This window comes from Colletotrichum phormii, assembly GCF_030913505.1.
Source record: "Colletotrichum phormii strain CBS 102054 chromosome Unknown BDP81scaffold_9, whole genome shotgun sequence".
In the NCBI taxonomy this organism is placed as follows: domain Eukaryota; kingdom Fungi; phylum Ascomycota; class Sordariomycetes; order Glomerellales; family Glomerellaceae; genus Colletotrichum; species Colletotrichum phormii.
The window spans coordinates 1,522,126-1,542,812 of record NW_026851451.1 but is presented as its reverse complement, the minus strand read 5'-3'; the positions used below and the strand labels follow the sequence as shown (position 1 = coordinate 1,542,812).

The following is a 20,687-nucleotide window of genomic DNA, read 5'->3' as shown; positions in this document are numbered from 1 at the left end:
GTCTTTATTAGATGACTCGTCAGGAGAAGGTCACTTGACGCATAGTCTTTGACGACACGACCAGTGAATGGAAGCAAGTTCAATCATGGCCAGGAGACTACCGTGACTAGTCACTTGTGTTCGTCGAGCTTAATTCAGAGTGCTTCCAAACCAAGAGGGCACGTCACCCACCCTGGCCTTTGAATACTTGCCTGATCACAAGCTCCCTGTTGGACTGCGTATTGACGAGCTTAGTCAGTCAATGGCAGTGCCTCTGGAACTCTCCAACCCCTTACTGTCACGTGCATCTTAGTCGCAAGTTGAATTTGCCTCCAGAGCGAAGCCAGACCACCTCCCCGCCATCACCGCTGATCACTTACACGTGTCTCGTGAACAACAAACCGCGATCATTCCCAAAATCAGCTCGAAAATGTCATCCGAACCAAGGAAGCCATGCAGCAAACTCTTGATGCAGAACTTGGAATCATGAATACTGCGTATCCACAAATAGGTCTCCAAGCTGCCAAGTTGAGAGAGAAAACGTCCTCCCGACAGCTCCGAACCTCCACATTTGCGCAACCATGGATAAGCTACGCCGGCATAGAGTCAGCACGCTATCGTATAGAAACACAGTCATGTGAGCCACGATGGAGGAACAGTGTGGCTATGCCCTCCTTCTATCGCCTTCTACCCCGCGTTCCTGGACCTGACAGCAGGTTAAAGTGTGGATTCGACTGTTGCCTACCAAGGAGGTGAAGTTGTCATGGTGCGTTGGGTGCGTCGGATCTGGCTCGTATGGACGGCAGGGTTCGCCATACGCTTTCAGCCCTGCAGACACCACTTGCAAGACAAGAATCCTCCGTTTCAACAATTAGCCTGTTTCATTTCCTGCAGTTGTGTTGTAGATGGGCGTAGATCAGAGATCTCTCGGCCAAGAGCCAGTTGTGAGCGTCCCGAAAATGCAACGATAAACAGGGCAAGGCGGAAGGAAGTCGCTATTGGGCGAGCTGAGGCGAATGGCTGTTTTGATGACGAAGTTGTGTGGCTCTGCGCCACCCCCAAAGGTTGACTACACTATTGCGTACAGAGTGCGTGATGTGTCAAGGGCGAAGAAATATGCCACGCAGCCAGTAGAGATGATGCCAAAGCCGTGTCCGAGGCAGCTTTTCTCCGCAAATCCCACTCGGTTGTCGTTGAACAACAGGTCCGGGTGAGGAAACACGACATTTCTGACTTGGGGAACGGGCGCTGTGTGTCCCTGCATGATGAGAGGATTTGGTGCTAATTTTGGAAACGGGATGAACCCGGCATTGGTTGGAGCAGCTTATTGACGGCATTTTGAAGGGTCCTCACGATGGTACTTAGAGGGTGTGGCATGGTGCTGTGCGGTGGCAGTGGGCGGCAGACGCCGACATTGGGCAGGATGGCGGGAGGCAACACTATCGAAGCCGGGAAGGGCTTCGGGCCAAAAAGCTCTTTCTAGCACTGAAGGCCGTTGACATAAACCTGGCGGGGATGCGGGCATCGTCGTCGAAGCCGGAGGTACACGACGTCATCGGGTAGCTATGGGGGTGGGAGCAAGTGCCAATGAGATGGAAGAGTACATGCGGATTACCGCCTGGCCCTTGGTGAAGCCCTCAAGACTGCAGGTAGCGATAGGGTATCTGTTATGAGAGCCACTGTAACCCGCCAGTCCCTGAAGATGGGATAAGTAGGCATGGGCATGGAAAGGCAGATGAATGGTTGGAGCGTTGGATGTTCGGCAAGATCCAGCATCTGGGCTCTGCAGACAGTGCAGAGGCTGCCGGGTCGGATGGGTTGAAATGGGGTGCCATTGGGTTGCGTTGGGTGGCTTGTGTTGCTTTTCTGCAGAAGGTGAACCGTGAACCGTGAATCTGAACCAGTTGCCCATGACTCCATGTTGCTGAGCTGATGAGAAAACACGAGGAGTCTTAGGCTTTGTTCTCCTGAGGTATGTCGGGGAAAATGCGAGACATTGGTGTCAAAGCTGTCAGACATTACCTGGAACGTCGGCCGATGTGTTGGTGACTTGGTGTCGGTCAGAGAGCGCAGGGTTCGCCAGGAGCAGCATGTCCTGGGGCCCATTGGCTAGACTCTGTCGGTTGCAGGTGAGTGCTGCGAACCGAAGCTTGGAAGTGGCATGGTATCTGGCCACGAGTGACGAATTGACTGCCTGGACGAGTTGAATCTCGGCGCCGACGTTACGAGATGAGATTCTTCTTTTCCTGAGCGGTCGGTAGCACTCCGGAGAGGGCCGCGAGGGAGCACATAGAACGAACAATCTGTGATATTGTATGCCTCGGCCCCACCACCATGGATCGCATCGACGGTCAAGCTGCAGAGGGAGAGTCGAAAGCAGTAGGCGGCGTTCTATCCGTACTCATGGAATCATTAGATTGGGAACTTGATAATTCGTTGCAGGCTTTGGCCGTCCCAAAGAGCAGACCCATCATGGACAGATGTCGTCGGTTGAGTCCATGGTTGCAAGGCCTGACCATACCGGCACAGTTCCATCCGCCAGGAGGCTTAGTTCGGCGCTGGCAAGGTGATCGACAGCGGCCTTTGCCTCTTCGGAGACGGACATTCGGGCTGGACCAGCAAATGGACCGCGCACTGAGGTCAAGACGTGACAAAGTCCTGTTCTGGTTCAGGAGAAGCTCAAAACGGACGGGTGAGAGCAAGATGATGTCGTCGCGGTAGCATTTGATGACTCGACCAAGGCAGGAAAATGAAGGCTACTTTGCCAGATTCCTTTTGCCCGACTGATAACAGCAGATCCACCGGCCGAAAGCAGGTTGCGGGAAAGAAATTGCAACGAAAGCCAAGTTTTTCGATTACGAGATAGGTAGGGTGAAATAGAACAAAGGACCGGATAAGTTTGCAAAACAAGTCGATAGACACGGACAAGTAAGAATGTAAGAATGAGACAGCGACTCTTGAGAACGCCGGGCCGGTGAATGTAGCACGCCGCACGGCGGGTTTCGCGTGTCGATGTGATGATGTGCAGCCTCGGCTGATGTGGGAAGAGAATTGCGGCTTGCGGCTGGCGATGTGTCAATATTTCAGTCCAAAAGTCAATTAATGGCAAAAAAACGAATTTACGGCTGGCCTGATGTCGCGGCAGTCGCGTGTCAGTGTTACAGATGCAGTTTCTTCTTCCTAAGATGGAAGATGAGAAAGAGGAAAGAGGTCCCTACTGCGTAAGGTACACAGTAACTTCCGTGGTACCTTACCGGGGTGCATCTGTCAGTTGGTGCCCGGTCCGGATTGGACGAGACGAGCAGATGCCATTTAATGCAGGTACCTCCAGCGGCGCATTCCCGTCGTTTCCAAGGTCAGACTGCCAGCCTGCTGTGCGGCGTGCCTGCCTTACTCAGTAATTCAGAGTTTGCGAGATGATTGTTGGAAGCCGTGAGAGGATCGCTTTGAGAAACAAGTAATAAGTTTAGATCCTAAATGAGCTCTCGCCGTCGCAGAGAGAGAACAACAAAGCGGCCAAAGGCTTCAGGTGAGGTGGACGCATGTACTCCGTAACCTGGATTGATCTTTCTTGATCTGATTCTTGCCCTGCACCGACTTCCAGATTGGATGGCAATGACTGGCAACGACCGGAGGCAAATAGCTCCCTGCTCTCGTGTTTTGTTTTTCTTCTTTCCTGTCGATTTCTTTCCGTACTTTTTTGTTTATTGATTTGTGTCCATGTTTTGTTTTTTCCCTTTTGAACCAATTTCCAAAACTGGTATTCTCCTGGCTCCGTAGTAGAGCGCTCAAGCTCCGGTGAGCTCCCGCCAGGGCCGCTAGGAGCATAGGGGGGGGGACTTGTCTCCACGTCTAAGCAGACGACAACCATGGATGAACCATCTAAACCATCAACTAGACGAGGCAGATCCCACCGAGAGGCTCGGGAGTCTGGAGACGTCTCGGGCAACATGACTGTCACTGTGCAATTACCACTGCCCGCGTGGACGCTCTCTGGTGTTAAGGCACTGCATATCTAAGCTTTCGTGGATGGATTAGTGACTCTCGTCAGTGGTCACTGACCAGCACCAATCCCCTCCCAAGCTTGACTCGCGAGGCTTTTCGCGAACGGCCGAAAGACTCAAGAGGGGAAGAGGGGCCTTTCCAGCATGCGGCAAATCCGCTAGGTACCTTGATATACCTTACTCCGTACTACCGTAGGCAAGCCGCATCTTTGTAGACCCTACTGCGTATGTACCCGCAGCGAAGACGCTGTAAGTTGTAAGTCATGTATAGTCAAGGGGTTGACGCATGCCGGTAGTTTGTTTCGTGATCAAGTGCGTGAGCGATGGAACTTGGATCTCAAGATTGAAGACCCCAAGGGCCATGGGGATCATGGGAGACAAAAGGCAAGAGCGAGGTAGGACGCCGAGGATCGTTCATTGAAGGATGACGCATCTTTTCGCGATGGGTAGATAGTGAGAAGTGAGAGCGTGGCTGGGCTGGTGGCCTCTGCACGCTTCCCTTGCCGTAGGTACCTTAACTTAAAGTTCCTCGCCGGGCTGTGGAAATGGACGCCGTATGAAATCTCTGCGTTCACTCCACTGCTGGACCTAAGGTACCTACCTCGTAGGTATGCATGTCTCGTCTGGATGCTCAAAGTATATCTGCGTATTCACGTTGAGGTGATGTACGGATGTCTGGGTAATGCCGTGTACGAATGTGATGTGGACTGAGATATGAGAACGGTGGACTGAAAATCACTAGACTGGTGCAGAGTACGTATGTAAGTGCGCGGTAGTGAAATGAGAGATTGATTGAGTGTGATTGCTTTATTGATCCGGTGTTGAAAAATAAATAAAACCAAAATCTTAGAACAACCCGCCAGGCGGGGAGGACTCGGAGAAAGGGCCGTCCATCAGTGGTCACTGGGACTCGGGAGACTGGGACCCACCACCATCTCGTCAGTCTCATTTCGCGCAAGAGCTCCCGTCGGCAGGGCCACCCCTCCTCCTTCCTCCTCTCCCATTGTTGTCCATACTTCGTACCCGCGCTGGGCCTCTCCTCCCCTTCTCTGCCATCCCCAGAAGTTAGAACCCAGGTGGCAGGCACGCTGGCACCCAGGCACTTAGGTTGGCCCAGGCCTCGTCCCATTTGATCCTTCTTGACGACGCCCCACAGAGCCAAAAATGCGGCGAGGTATCATCTTGGTGTCTTGGACATACGAACGGTACTTGGCCATGTTTGGAGATGGGTGCATGGTAACATGGAAATTACGGCACTTACTCTGGACCTGCCAGCTAGATAGAGATGGACAACCCAAGCGTTTATTGTCACTACCTTAAGGTACGGATTCCACCTTACCAGTACTCCGTATATGTAGAGTACGTACCTCAGATATGGAGACGTGAGTGGCCGTGGACAACACCGACGAGAAAACACTTGAGGTGTGAATTTTGCAGATTCATCTTCTTTCTCAGTCACCTCTTGCACACTACCACCTTATCTTACCTTACCATAGGCATTGCCATTGGACGCCTCCACATTCATCTAGGAAGTGCCGCGCTGTCGTCCCCTTGCAAGCTGTCAGCCTTTCTCCAGCGAGCAACAAGCAACCACAATACCACAGTCTCCCCTTCCACCGCCGCCATTGCGATGCTAAGCTGCAATATCAACTGACTACCTATCTCATGGTGAAGTGCCACCATCGCCATCGCCAACCCACCCCCTCTTGGATCGTCGGTGACGGTACTCCGTACCCTAGGCCTATCGGCAACTACCTGCCCTGGGCCTTGGGGCACCCAAGGTACTTTAGGTTGATGGCTAAGGTAACGTGCTAACGTACCAGGCCAGGAACCCCAGTGGTTAAAGAGACGCTGCGAGTCCGCGACATTCGGGAACGACCAGTGACAGACCGCTAATGGAGGACACATGCCCAGCAGCCGTAACTGCGCATTAGTAGCACACATTGGCCGCTGCAGGCTTCGGGCCTCGACGAGTCTTTCTCTCCACCATAGGATGGGCCTGGAGTGCCTGGCCTGTCTTGGTCCCTGGGCCTTCTGGAGCTGTTGCAAGGTCCCGAGCCAGGTCTTTTCCATTGGTGTGCAATGTGCTTTAGACACACCTCACCAGGAGGTACCTGGCCAACCCTACGAAACTGGCGGGGCAGGTAGGTATCTCATGTTTCCACTCCCGCTCCCACACTCCCGTTTCCTCCCACCCGACATCTCCAGCCAAGGGCCCAGCGCCAGTCCCTGTGCCTCTGATGCGATGGATGCTCATGATGCCCTGCCCTGCCCTTCCCCTCCGTCTATACCTTACCGTACACAGTACCGCCTGCCACGCCTATGCTCCCCCTCAGGGCCCATCAGATATTGATATTGAATTCACATTGGACTCTGGAGCCTCTGGCCCCGTCAAATGGGCATGGCATCGGTATCGCAGCCGTCCACCCCTCACAACCCTCATCCATCCTCGTCGCCGCTGGCCCTACCAGACCACCTGACCGGCGTCAACCCTGCTCGCTGCTGCTACCTTGGTCCGGGTTATCCATCCCGTACCGTATTGTCAGCGCCTGGTTGCCGCCGCCGCGCTGAGGAGTTGTACAGCTCGGTACCCGTACGGAGTATTCTCGTTCTGCTGCTGCTCCTGATGGATGGATGGATGGATGGATGTGTGTGTGTGTGTGTGTGTGTGTTGTTGATGCTTGCTTGATGCTCCCTGTCGTGTCTTTTGTAATTTTCTGTCCGCGGACCGCTGGCTGGCACTGTAACAATTATTCGCTCAGCTCTGGGTACTTTGCGTTTCCCCTTACTCCGTGCTTGTTTCTTGGTATCTATTGTTTCCGCATCGTCAACGTCCAGCATCCATCGTACTCTGGGCGCCACACTTCATTGTCCACAGCTGGATACCTCAGTGAAGTACTTACGGATACAGCTGCAACGCAAAACCTCGCACTCACTCTCACTCTCATTCTTCCTCTTACAGTCTCGCTCACTCGACTACCAACTACACTACACGATATACACTCACTCTGCACTATCAACTTGGCCGTCTTCGACAATCCAGCCTGGCCTGGAGTTGCTGCCTGCGAGCTTGAATCAAATCAGAAAGAAGGAAAGGTACTGGTCTCATCACCCACTGACGACAACGCGTCTAGCGCACACCCATACTAAGGTACTTCCCTCCACACCTCTCAATCCTGTCTGCCTTACCTCACACCTCACCTAGGTGCTCTCTTTCTCTCTCTCTCTCTTCACCTTGCCTTGCCTTGCCTTACACTACACTTCCTGACCTCGCCCAATTTACACACACACACACACACACACACACACACACACACACGCGCGCGCGCACATTACACTTACGCCCGGCCTGGACCACTTGGACCTAGACCCGAACCTGGACCTGGACTGGACCTGGACCTCTGACTTGCACCGGCACCTGCAACCTCTCCTACGTCCCTCCGCCTTCGTCTATTCGTACCTGCTCCGTACCGACTCCGTACTGCTTCGCCCTCTCTCTCTGCCTCTGCCTCACCTCACCTTACTCACCTTCCTATTGCTTACCTGGTACCGGTGCACATACCTCGCTTTTTCCCCCTTCTACCTTACTCGACCCCCATACTCTCTTCTCCGAGCCAAACTCCTTCTCTCATCGCCCTCTTTTGCCCGATAACTCTTAACGACGAGCTCTCGACGTGTCGTTGTCGCGCCTACTCTACTGTTCTGGTCGCAAACATCGCTCGTTTTCTGTCGTCAAAAATCCCACCAACGCACAGCTCGTGTCTTACCGACTCCCGCCATCCCCTCTCTAGCTCCGCATCGTCGTCGCCCGCCGCCCTCTGTCCCCGGTCAACGCTGCCCGAATACAACTGGGCCATTTCACCTACACGGACGCTCTTCGTCACCTCAGTCGCCCCCCCCCCCCCCCCCGTTCTTGTTCCTGCTCATACCTGGGTCGGAACTTCTTCATGACATCAACAGCAGGGCTTTTGCAATACAAGACAAGGGCGACTTCTAGAGACGGTCTTTAGGAGCCCTTTAATCGACAAAGGAACATTTGCGCGCCAAAAGAAGCCCACGACCAATCACCGCCTGCGCGTCGCATCTCATCCTAGCGCATGCTCACACCCAATACCTTTCAAGAGACTCGATCCTGTGCCAAAACACCACCAGGCGACCAAGCGACCGACCGATTGACCTACAGATCGAGGACCGGCTGCACCGACTCTGCTTGTAACAACCATCTTTCTTTGACCGTCGCTCGACAACAGCCCGTCGCTTGACACACTTTTGTTCATTCCTCGATTCCCACGACGACCAAAGGACGCTGGCTACGACACAGTAATTGAGCTCCGACCACCTGCGCTCCGTCATTGCGATGACGTCCGCCGCTCCTCCCCCCAACCAGGCTTTTCAGCCCACGAGCAACTCGACAGCGCCCGCCGCGCCCTCGACTCCGAATAAGAGAGACTTGAAATCGTGGTGGAAGGGCTTCAAGCTTCCTTCCAAGCACCAAGAACATCACGGTAGAGCCCCTTCTACTTTCGCATCGCAACCTCCGCCCCCAACTCCCACACAACCCCTCTTCAGTGAAGACGTCGACGAGACAATCGATACATCAGCTGCACCTCTCAGTCTCGTCCTATTGTTGCAGGACGCCCATCCTGTTGGATCCAGCGATCCCATTTTGCCCCAAGTCTGCGCTTCGAGTGATGCGACAGCCCCCAACACCTTGAACTCAACTCGTCGGCTCAACAGGCTGTCCCTGTCCATCACCACGCCTGTGCGCCAGTGTGCCAAGCTCATCCGCGCGGCTGTGAAAACGTCTCCGACTTCATGTGCTAAAGGTTCTGCAGCAGACAACCGGCCCCACGGTATTTTCGGCGTTCCTCTCCGTCAGAGCATCACCTACGCCAATGTCGCGATATCTCTCGTCGACGAGAACGGAAAGAGCTATATCTATGGCTACGTACCGATTGTTGTCGCCAAGTGCGGCGTCTTCTTGAAGGAAAAGGGTAAGTGCACATAAACCCCGGGCCATCTGCGCGTGCTCACATTTCGTCTCAGCAACAACGGTGGAGGGTATTTTCCGTCTTAGTGGCTCCGAGAAGCGAATCAAGGAGCTGAAACAAATTTTCGACTCACCCGATCGCTACGGAAAGGGCCTGGTCTGGGACAACTACACGGTTCACGATGCTGCCAACGTGCTCCGACGATACCTCAACGACCTTCCCGAGCCTGTTGTGCCGTTAGATCTGTATGAAAAATTCAGGGAACCGTTGCGAGGCGCCACAAGGCAAGCTGTGGGCGATGCCGAAGGCCCGCAGTTTGTCGAAAATTTTGACGATCAAGCGGCCATCGTCAAGTACCAGAAGCTTATCACGGAGCTTCCGCCGTTGAACCGTCAGCTCCTGCTGTACATCCTGGATTTGCTTGCTGTCTTTGCCGCCAAGTCGGAAGAAAACAGGATGAATTCGCAGAATCTAGCAGCCATTTTCCAGCCCGGGATGCTGTCGCATCCGCAGCACGCCATGGCGCCTGAAGAGTATCGCTTAAACCAATGCGTGCTCATTTTCCTCATCGAAAATCAGGACCATTTCCTGATTGGCATGCAGGGCACGGCCACTGACGAGAAGACAAAGCAGCTGATCGAAAAAGGCACGCCCCCCGCAGCGAGTGGGCCAGTGACTCCCAACCCTAACAGGAAGTCGGGTCTGGGTCGGTCTGCGTCCAATGCCAGTGCCGGCGCTGACAGTGTAAGAAGAGACGGGATGCTGAGGAGAAACCGATCGACATCTTCGAGGCACTCGCACCACGAAGGTTCTACGACCCCGAACAGCCCAGCCCTCGCACCGACTCCGAACAGCGGCCTCGGCAGAAGCAACACAGTCCCGTCCAAGAAGTCCCCTGCTCTTCAGACGGGAAGGTTCAGACGTGATGCTTCACCCATCCTAGGCTCGTCGACCCGTGAGCCCATGATCCCGACAACGACGGAAGAACTAGTTGAAGCACCTGATCAGTCCCCTGCTGCTTCAAGTATCTCGCCCGTACCGGCTGCGATAGGCACGTCCAGCCTGGCACCCACTGCTGCTGGCAACGCAGGTAGAAGCCAGGAGAGGTTGCTTGACCCGAACGAGGCCACGACACCCATCAAGGAAAGAGTGCTGCCGAGCATATTCCAAAGATCTCCCACGGGAGAGGGCGAGAAGCGACAACCGAACAAACTGAAGAAGAAGCGGATTCCCGGGAGCTTGAACCCGAGCGCGCAAAGCTCGGCCGCATCCTTGTCCGGTACGCACTCAGCCGCTGTGTCCCCTAGTTTTGAGGCCCCCAACCCTATGGATTTGGTGGCCGATACAATCCCAGAGCACGATTCCCTTGCAATTGGCCAGCAATATAGTGCGGTTGATACACCCTCGGAACCCACCCCGCGCGCATCACAGGTCCCCTCCAGCAACACCTTACACCCCGAGCAGACGCTCAAGGCGAAGAAGTCGCCGCCAACATCACTCCACTCATCATTTAACGAAGGTTCTGATGTTGATCAGACTGAAGAGTCCATTGTGACGACTTCGGCAGACGCCAGCGAGCCGGATAAGGAAAAAAAGAGAAGATGGCGACTTTCACGACAGAGAGGCCACGAACATCACCCCTCAATTACCTCTCCGCGTCTGGCCTTCGGATCCAACGATAACGCCGACGTTAGCGTGACGTCAATTGGCAGTGGTGGATACAGGCCCCGGAAGAGCTTCACCGGCGAGAGCTCAGAGACTGGCATGTACGCTGCCGAGGCACAAACCAGCCATGAATCGCGTGACAAGGACGGCAAGGACGAATCCAAGGGCCCCATCGGTTGGATTAGGAACAAATACCGTGAAGCTAAGGAGAGCGCCGAACGAAGGAATAAATCGCCCCCAGCGGACCGTCAATCATCTTTGGGAGGCTCCAGCATTATGTCAGGAAGGGGAAAGAGTCTGGATATTCGCAGGGAACCCGAGGAGAGGACCCAGAACCCACCTGTGCCACCGTTGCCGCAGCAAGCGGCCCCGACCCAGACAGCGTCCGCTCAGCCACCAGCAACGCAAACCGCACCTTCTCAACCTCCGCCGCCCCAGCCGACATCGGCACCGGCGCAGCAGGCATCATCTCCGCCGGTAACGAATCCTGTAGCGCCGCCCGCTTCTCAAGCAGCAAGCCCGCCAGCACCAGCTCAACCGGCCCAACCGGCAAAGTCCCAGTTGGCAGCGGCCTCCCAACCGGAAATAGCACCGCCGACACAACCGGCACCTGAAGCAGCGCGATAACTACGACAAGAGTCCGAATTCGAAATATCACCATTCTAGGTGTTTGTTATTGGGAGCACGTTTTCTTATGGGATCACTTTTCACTCGTTGGACATGATGCATCCTCAATAGTTTTGAGGCCAGCGGCAGAGGGAAAAAAGGGGGGAAGGTGGGGGGGCTAGCCTAGACGAGGCTGACCCAAAGTTCCAAGAATCCACGTTTGAACATTCGAAGAAAAGAAAAAGGAGGCATGTGCGTGCTTGTTGTTGTGAATCATCATAAATGTACGGAGTTGTTCGATTCTCTGGCTTGGTGTAAAGCGAAGCATTGTCTACGGGCTCGCTCGCTATGAAGGGTATCCTATCAAGTTGGCGTTTTTTTTTTGTTTTTTTGTCATGAGTGTAGTAGTCCCGGCCACTCCTATCCCCCCTAACGTTTCCTGGGATTTGGAATCGTGTGTCTATGGCCTAGGATAGGGTAGGGAAAAAAGAATAATTTTCATGTTTGGAAGTTCGCGATGACGCCTGACTTTTGCGACAAGGTGATGTAGAGAGGCAATGTCATCATTGGGTCCCACAGACATTTCAATGGCAGATTTAACAAAGGTTGTATTCCACTGGGGGAATATATTGATGGTTTCTAGGTCTGATTTTCTCTTTTCTCTTTTCTTACAAGATACGGGTTTCTGACCATTTTCCAAATTTTTAATTTTTTTGGTCCATTCGTATTTCTTCTCTTTTACTCTTTTTACTGTCTACACGACTGACATTGAGAACTTTTTTTTAGGACACTGTAGTATACAGCCCCGTATCCCAAACAACAAGCTTCCCGCGCCGACGGGCGTCCTCGTTGAAAAAGCCGTTCCAGCCTTGCCAGACGCGTTTTGGGCTCACGCCGAGATGGTGGCCTGCGCCGGCGGGGTGGGTGAAGAAGGTGTGGAGCCAGGGTTCGATGCCTTCGAAGCCGATGATGTAGCGGGGGATGTCTTCTGCTTCTGCTGATGGTGGTGGTGGTGTTGTTGACTCGATCCCGGATTCAGCAGCCCCGGACCCGGACTCGGCTGCCGCGGGCCACAACTCGGTCGCCATGAAGAGCTGGGGATCGTCGTAGAAGCGGTCCGCTTCGTCGCGGTAGGCTTCGCGTTCGGGGGTGTTTGGTTGCGTGTGGAGGGGCGGTTCGCAGGTTAGGGCGCGGGCGCGGAGGGATGGGTGGAGGAGGTGGGAGCGCCAGGGGGTGGAGTGGCAGGGTGTTAGGAAGAGGGCGAAGAGTTCGTGGCCGGTTTCTTCGTTTGATGGTAGTTTTGATGCTGATGATGATCCTGGTCCTGATGAAGCGGAGGACGAGGAGGAAGAGGAAGAGGCAGAGGACAACGAGGCCAAGGCCAGGGATGCTATCGGGGCCGATGTGGCTGCCTGCTCCGGGTGGATACGGGCGTACGAGGTCCGGAGGAAGGTTAGGACCGTCAGGGGCGCGGGTTGGTGGAGGAGGGTGAGGAAGAAGGCGAGCGCGGCGTGGATGGCGAGGGCGGAGGTGAGGAGGCGTTTGTGCCGTAGGCGGGGCTTCGGGAGCGGGGATTTTGCGGAGGATGGTGGGGCCGGGACTGTGAAGAAGGTTGATAGCGGGGAGGCGGCGAGGATGTGTAGGGTTGGGAGGAGGGGGTAGATGAAGCGGACTTCTTTGTGGGAGACGCAGGAGAGGGCTGCGATTGTGATGTAGGCTGTCCACGACAGGGTTTTGAGGGTTGCTGTGCTGATTTTGGAGTGTTGGGTTGTTGGTGTGGGGCTGTAGAGGGAGTAGAGGACGAAGGGGAGGTAGGTTATTGAGAGGAGGGGCAGGCCTTGGGAGAGGTAGTAGTGCCAGTCGTTGCGGCCGTAGAGGACGGCGAGGGACTGGGAGAGGTTGAAGTAGAGGAATTTGTAGGGGGGGAAGGCCCATTGATTGAAGTAGAGGCGGTCTGAGGTCAGGGAGAGGGTGAGGACGAGGGTGCCGCAGAGGAGGGCTTCGCGGAGGAGGAGGAGGATGGTTTGCGGGGTGAGGACGGAGGCGGAGGTGGAGCCCGAGCGGGAGAGGAGGGGCCGGAGGAGGGTTGCGAGGGCGACTGTTGTCCAGATGAGGATGTTTGTTGGGCGGAGGAGGACTGCTGTTGCGGCGAGGATGAGGGATATGCGGAGGCTATTATGCGTGTAAGTGAGTGTTTCCCTCTTGTGGGAGACCGACTAGGGTGCCTGGTAGGCTGGCCGGCCGGTGTCAAATGTGAGAGACGGGAACGTACCTCGAGAGAGTCCCGTGCGTGTTTAAGATGGACACCGCGGGCTTGGGGTTCTCCTTTTCGGTCTTTGCATCACCGAGGAGTTCCCAGGGCCAGTAGTTGAGGGCCATGATGGTGAGGGTGGTCTCCAGCGAGTTGGAAAAAGTTCTGGTGGAGCAGTACCATTGGAAAGGGCTGAACATGCTCATGAATAGCTATATAACGATATTGCATCAGCCATGACTTCACTTGACAAGTTCACAAAGGTATAGCAAGTTTGTGGCAGCTACCGATGTTGATGTTAATGATGGGGGTGGTGATGACTTACAGCAAACCATGAGACGGAGCTATCGGCGCCGTAGATCTTGACGGCCAGCTGCCAGGTGTACCAGTCGCCGGCCGCGGCAAAGACGGCCTGTGCGGCCTTTGGCGCGGCGAGGAGGAGCCATGGCCTGATGATGGGGAGGGGGCGGGCTACGAGGTCTGCGAGGGTGTAGACGCCGGCGAAGAGGGCGGGATGCACCGAGGAGCGGAGCTGGTTTCTCCATTCCTGGTGTTGTGTTAGTTGTACTCGGACATCACCAAAGAACTTGGGTTGGGAATAGTCATCATGAAAATGAAATACAGTGAATGAATCACAAGAATTACAAATAGAGAACAAGAAACTCACCCAAGTGATCCAGGCGCCGCTCCCTTCACCAAAAGCCATGCGCCAGGCGGGTTCGAGGGCCTGAAAGTACTCGTCGGGCTGGAAAAAGGTGAGGACCCACCAGGCGTTGAGGAGGCGGATGACGAGGAGGGACCGGAAGACGGAGGGCTTGTTGTGCTCGTTACGAACTGCCATTAGGAGTTCGGGGGCGGGCGGAGAGCCGACGGAAGCCATTGTGGATACGGGGTGGGAGACGACGACTGAGTTGTGGCCGGCGGCGGCGGCGGCAGCAGTCAGGCGGGGTGGGCACGGAAGAGTTATTGCGTAATCATCGGTCGGACGGGGGGTTTGGTGGTGGTGCGGTGCGGTGAAGCTGCTGTTGGGGAATGACCCTCTTTGCAGAAGCGGCGGCGTGAACGAACGGTTTCGGTGCAACGGGGAGCCCGATGGATTTGAGCGATGAAGCGAGTCAGGACGTGTGATGGTGTTGCCGCGTGTGTGCCGGTTGTCGAATGTATGTGTGTCAACCTGGATAGCCTTTTTTTTTCCTTCGTTTCTCGCTCTTTTCCTTTTCTCGCGCTTTGCCGTGTGGCCGTCAGCAAAGGGGGGGGGGGAAAGGAGTGTGTGGGCTTTGATGGAAGAGTGAGTTGATGCCGAAAAGCGGTGGTCTCGATCGCTAATGGAATGTCGAGACGGGTAGACCAGGATGATGCGGCAGGGCCGTGGACGGACGCAGAGACGCTAAAGTTTCATTGACAGGCCACCGTCCTCAGGCAATTGGTCACTAAAGAATCAGTCGCCGGAAGCCTGAAGAATCAAAACGACACAAGACCACATCTAGCCTTGTGGCCTTGTTACTTAGGCACAGGCTGTCAGGCAAGAACATTCTGGTATCCACTTCTTCGGCGAGAGAGGAGAAGCTCATTGGATCCCCAGTCATCTCCATATAAATGGACGGCCCTATTGGATCCGAGCAGCGGGAATGGGAAATACCGACTCTGTCATTGGGCCACGGAGCCACTTCCTCTGCCGTCCACTTCGGCCCCAATGGCACTCTCTTATTCTCCACGTTCTACGGTCCGCTTGGTTTATCTACGTGTAATTCCCTATCTTATTCCTCTCAGTCCAATGGCAAACCGTTGAACATATTATACAGATGCGCTTTTTCGAGAATTGACGACGAATTGTTACAATGTTGGCCGCCTGCAACGCAAAAGAAAAACGATAGCGTAGATAGGCATTTACCTGCTGTGCCTCTCCAACGCCGCAAGCACAGATGCCCGTTATCGGCCTCGGTGCCTGCATTCCTCACAGTTGTTGTCTCTCCCTTCTTCCTGTCCCGTCCCAAGACTCCCACCCAAAGGTTGAAGTCTGCCCGTGTCGTTCTTTCCGCCGCCCCGCCGCATTGGCAAGAGGCTCTCGCTTTGAGTGTTTGACTGCTGCCTTGATGGGATTGGTCGTTTTCTCTCTTGACATTCCATCATCAACAACACTCGGCAGCCATCTTTCCCCCGTGCCACCTTTCCCCCAGAATCCAACCCGCGGCAACACCAAGCAACGGCATCCTTTCCATATTCCATTACGAGATCTTTACACCAGAGAAAAGGATCAAAGAAACCACCGGTGACCAAACGCACTGCTTTTCCTACGTCCGCGCCACCCTCCCCTCTCTCCTCCCGGGGCCATGTGACTGAATTGGCACCGGGATGGTTTCCCTTACATGGCCCCCTCGGGCGTCATCCTGCCCACTCACCCACTTGAGCCGCTTATACCTGCGCTTAGGGGAACATACCTGCACTTAAAGGCATAGTGGCGCGCCTTCTGACTCCGACACCAAGAGTTTGGTTCCAGGTCAAGGTCCAGCCGTTTTTTCATACCTTTACCTGCGTAGCAATTACTAGTTTTTTTCTTCGCCCACAAACTGGCCAGAACCCGTCATGCCCGTCTCGTCTGCTTTGTCTTGTACCAGGGCCAATGTACTTCCCACTCGTATCGTCCGCCTCCGGCGATGTTTGGACCCTGTCCACGTTGCCGCCGCCGCCGCTTTCCACGACCACCTGGTTTCCTGGTTTTCTGCTTCCGTATCGCGCTTGAGTTCTTTAGTCAAGGATGACCGGGCTTTCTGTCAGGGGGGGGGGGGGGGGGGGGGGGGGGTATAATTACCCAAGACCCCGCGATTTGCCCCTCGTTCCCGTCTTCTTCTCTTGACGCTCTCTTTCTCTCTACCCTCCATCTCCTTGCCCACGAACTCTACTTGAACGGCCACTTGTCCTGAGTCGCAAACACTCTCTGACAAAAATTGAACATTCCCTTGAGCCAATTGATACTTTCAAATACCCATTCAACCCACCTCAACCACACTAGCCTCCCAACGAGTCCTCTCGCCGTAAATCAGACAATATGGCCCCCCACGCAAACGGCGGTACCCCTCAGTCCAATGGCGGAGTGGAGTCGAGATACCACGCCTCTTCGACCCAGGCCGCGATCAAGTCCGAGGAGGAGCTTGCTGCCCACAACTACCACCCGCTGCCCGTCGTCTTCTCCAAGGCCAGCGGCGTCCACGTCTGGGACCCCGAGGGCAAGCAGTACCTTGATTTCCTCTCCGCCTACAGCGCCGTCAACCAGGGCCATTGCCACCCCGAGCTGGTCAAGGCCTTGACGGAGCAGGCCAGCAGATTGACTCTCAGCTCGAGAGCCTTCTACAACGATGTCTTCCCCAAGTGGGCCGAGAAGATCCAGCAGGTCTTTGGCTACGACATGGTCCTGCCCATGAACACGGGCGCCGAGGCCGTCGAGACGGCAATCAAGATTGCCCGCAAGTGGGCATACAAGGTGAAGGGCGTTGAGCAGGGCAAGGCTCTGGTCTTCTCCGTCAACGACAACTTCCACGGCCGAACTGTGAGTACATTTCCTAGATCTTGCTGCTGACAGCTGCGTAACGCGGGCCGAGGCTGACATGAAACCCTCCCAGATGACTGCAATCTCTCTGTCAGTCGACCCCGAATCGAGGGACAACTACGGCCCCTATGTCCCCGGCATTGGCGCCGTCAACCCTTCCACGGGCAAGGCCATTCGCTACAACAACGTCGAGGATATCGAGGCCGTGTTCGAGGCGCATGGCAAGGACACCGCTGCCATCATCATCGAGCCGATCCAGGGCGAGGCCGGTGTCGTGGTTCCCGACGACGACTACCTGAAGAGAGTGAATGATCTTTGCAAGAAGCACAACGTCCTCTTCATCTGCGACGAGATCCAGACTGGTATCGGTCGCACCGGACGCATGCTGTGCTCTCAGTGGGCCGGCATCAAGCCTGACATGATCACGCTGGGCAAGGCCATCTCTGGCGGTCTGTACCCCGTCAGCTGCGTTCTGTCGAGCAAGGAGATTATGCTTGTCGTTGAGCCCGGCACGCACGGCTCCACCTACGGCGGTAACCCCCTCGGATGCGCCGTGTCTATCCGCGCCTTGGAGATCATGGAGGAGGAAGACCTGACTGCCAAGGCTGAGAAGCTGGGCAACATCTTCCGCGAGGGCATCAGAGCCTTCAACTCGCCCATTGTCGAGCTGGTGCGTGGAAAGGGTCTGCTGAACGCCGTCGTCATTGATGAGTCGGCTACGGCTGGCCGCACCGCCTGGGATCTGTGCCTGTTGTTGAAGGAGAAGGGTCTGTTGGTAAGTCGCAAACGCCCGGCATAATGATACACACGGCACATTACTGACTACTCTGCTTTTTACAGGCCAAGCCTACACACGGCAACATCATCCGCTTCGCTCCTCCTTTGGTCATCTCCGAGACCGAGCTCCGCAAGGCCATCAACATCATCGGGGAGGCGCTCAAGGAGCTCCCGACTGTCGAGAAGGCCGCGCACCACTAAGTGAAGATAGAGCTCACTGAGATGGTAGTGATGACAGACAGATACGCTCTCCAACGGGGTGTACTTGTCGATGATCGTCGAGCGGCTGGTGTCCTGTCACACCACACTTTAGTGTGGGGTACGGTTGGTCAAGTCGGGATCCAATGATGGACCCTGGCGAATAGCCTTAATGACGCAGCAGTTCGCGGCTTGGTTTGGACATTTAGTTGAGAACTACAAAGAGCATCGCTTCGTCGAAGCGCATGTTATTTTGTCTGCCCTCGAGAACGGGGGGAAAAAAGAAGGCAGCTTCAAGTTGCGGCGCGGGGGATTGTCTCACGATAGGGTCAGGTCACACTTGCCTTGCCTGGGACAGGCAGCATTGGGATTCCCTTTTTTTTTTTTTCATCACACACGGGTACGGAGCATGGAGCATACGGAGCATAGGCCATCGGCGCGGGGGAAGCAGAGGGCGTACTGTGCAAAAGCATTCGCCGCTCCCCATGTTACTTCTTTAGACGTACATACCCAACGGCGCTGTGGCTGGTCCCCCCGACTTTGTAGGGAACCGCTTCATGGATACATTCAGTTAGAGTAGAGCGAACAAAAAAGGACAATGTCGAAAAGGACTGTTGCAAAGTAAACGGGATGTACACAGAAAGTCACACCACTGACACTATCCAGGCGATGCTTGGTCCTGCGAGGCTAGACATGAGTGGCCAGAAGCTGGAGCTGTACAAATCTGGTAAGCTGCATCTTTGCATGCATAGTTCTCGGCAGGCAGTCAGGCCAAGGTGGGTGCGGAACACGTCGAGCTGCATCGACGCTTTCCCACCCTCTTTTGTCCATCTTCTTTGTTCTCTTCTACGCGCGAGCTCTTGCTGCCGTTGCCGTGACGAGAGTGGGTGAGCGATTGCCCCCCAATCCCATGCTTCTCCCATGTTCATCTGGTGGCCTGAGCTAAGCTCCTTTTGTGAAAAAAAAGACGCATGTTTTCTGTAGATTCCGTTGCTGTCGCCGTTGGCCTCATACGACCTTTCTTACTACATACAGCCTCATGTTCTGATTTCCAGGATACCACGGGTACAAGGTGGTTTTACGAATTCTGAAAAGATATTAGGGGAAGGGGGGGGATGAGATGGAAAGCGTAGATGGTGAAGATGAAGATGGTATTCTGCGCCTTACTCTAGCACCTTCCTTCTAATGTTGGGAATAAAGTAAAAACGTGCATCTTCTTTATCTCCCGTCTACGTTTTACTTGGCTACCTTTTTTCTGGGAACGACCAATATCTTCCACCACCCTCATATGATGAAAGTTATTGTCATAGACGATAGACATTACAAGTCCAGTCACAGCTCAAAAGAAGACTCTTCGCCCAGCCAGTAAGTGTCTGTACGTCAAGAACTTACCTTGCATGGTACTTCTTCTCTCCATATCGTCTACGTGCCTCTCTCTGTGGGTACGAGGCTTCTCACTGGCAGAGTGGAATGTTTATACTCCTACTCTCCGTCTCCTACGCTAGTTATGTGCCATTATACCGGGTTGAAGGTTTTGAGTCATACAGGACTGGGGAGGATGGCCTCTCTCCTTGGCGATGGACGCGGGGCAAGCAGGCAGGCACCCGACTAGTCAGGGGGGCATGATAAAAGTGAGGCCAAAATACGTCCATCCCTCATGGTACGTATGGTGGATTGTACGACTTCGCTGTTGTCCTTGGAATCCTACCGGCCCGAGGAGCTGCCGGTCTTTGAGTGGATGGCCTCACCTGCGCAAGTCATACCCAAGGGCAGCATTGTATCTTCTTCTTCGAGGGATATCTGGGTGCCGAGTTTCGCTCTGTGTAGAACACACTGAGAGAAGAGAATGATGCTCCCCTCGGCAAGGAGTAGCTTTGTAACCTGCTGTCTACTAGCTGTGATCTCGTGTCGCCTTTGAAAAGCAGGCGGAAATGCGAACCCGGTCTGAGATTCAATCAGCAGCAACTCTAGTCTGTCAGTATAATTTGTCAGCGGACGGATAAGCACATGATGAAAAGACAAGGTCTGAATTGACGATATTCTCAATCCCACAAGGAGAGGCCGATATACCTCAGCATCGTAGAAAATCGCTGGAGTATAATTGCGACTCTCAGATGCTGCAACAGGGAACGCAAAGCTGGTCTTCAAGCTCGCTTCCCCCAATGACTTGAGTATCTTCAGCGCCGGTCGAGGCCGACGCCAAGCCCAGCGAACCCTTTTCGGTTACACATGAAAGTATGCACCAAGGCGATCCGGCGGGTCGAGGCCCTTCAGTTGCGCAAAGAAGAAACGGCCGTGTGAGTCGATCGGCGCTGCGGTGGACTGTGACTTTTGTGAGTATTGCAAGAGTCAAGTGTCAAACACAAGATTCATGTGTGCTCCCTACGTTGAAAGCGTGGTCCAGCCCCGTTTCCTGGGAGCAACGTAGACGTCATGTGTAAGGTAGTCGATTATCTCGGGCTTCTAGCACCGGGAGCCGTGAAGTTCTGAGACGCAATCGACGGATCCTCCCGTTTCTCGTGGAGCGGTGACGAGTTCTGCCTGTGACACCTAGGTTACGATATTCGACGCACGTCTGCTTCATACTGGACGTAGGCAGAATTGTACAAACGCCAGGGTCAGGCAGAGCCACGGATCTAGGTATGCCAATCCTCGAGGGCGCGCTTGACTTT

At 54.7% G+C, this 20,687-nt stretch overlaps 3 protein-coding genes across 3 annotated transcripts; 2 read left to right on the top strand and 1 right to left on the bottom strand.

The window, feature by feature from the left end:
• The first annotated feature begins 7,888 nt into the window (after positions 1 to 7,888).
• On the top strand, positions 7,889 to 11,755 carry BDP81DRAFT_373899 (RhoGAP domain-containing protein). The gene is made up of 3 exons (XM_060586684.1): positions 7,889 to 8,488; positions 8,819 to 8,977; positions 9,030 to 11,755. Exons 1-3 carry the CDS (start codon positions 8,341 to 8,343, stop codon positions 11,264 to 11,266), a joined length of 2,544 nt encoding a protein of 847 aa, XP_060445967.1. The 5' UTR covers positions 7,889 to 8,340; the 3' UTR covers positions 11,267 to 11,755.
• BDP81DRAFT_348358 (Alg9-like mannosyltransferase family-domain-containing protein) lies at positions 11,727 to 14,719 on the bottom strand. The gene is made up of 4 exons (XM_060586163.1): positions 14,164 to 14,719; positions 13,822 to 14,043; positions 13,518 to 13,708; positions 11,727 to 13,417 (listed from the first exon to the last, which is right to left on the bottom strand). Exons 1-4 carry the CDS (start codon positions 14,374 to 14,376, stop codon positions 12,028 to 12,030), a joined length of 2,016 nt encoding a protein of 671 aa, XP_060445966.1. The 5' UTR covers positions 14,377 to 14,719; the 3' UTR covers positions 11,727 to 12,027.
• Positions 14,720 to 16,198: 1,479 nt separating this feature from the next.
• BDP81DRAFT_427312 (ornithine aminotransferase) lies at positions 16,199 to 18,435 on the top strand. The gene is made up of 4 exons (XM_060590347.1): positions 16,199 to 16,236; positions 16,311 to 17,040; positions 17,114 to 17,815; positions 17,881 to 18,435. Exons 2-4 carry the CDS (start codon positions 16,543 to 16,545, stop codon positions 18,016 to 18,018), a joined length of 1,338 nt encoding a protein of 445 aa, XP_060445965.1. The 5' UTR covers positions 16,199 to 16,236; positions 16,311 to 16,542; the 3' UTR covers positions 18,019 to 18,435.
• The last annotated feature ends 2,252 nt before the right edge of the window (positions 18,436 to 20,687 follow it).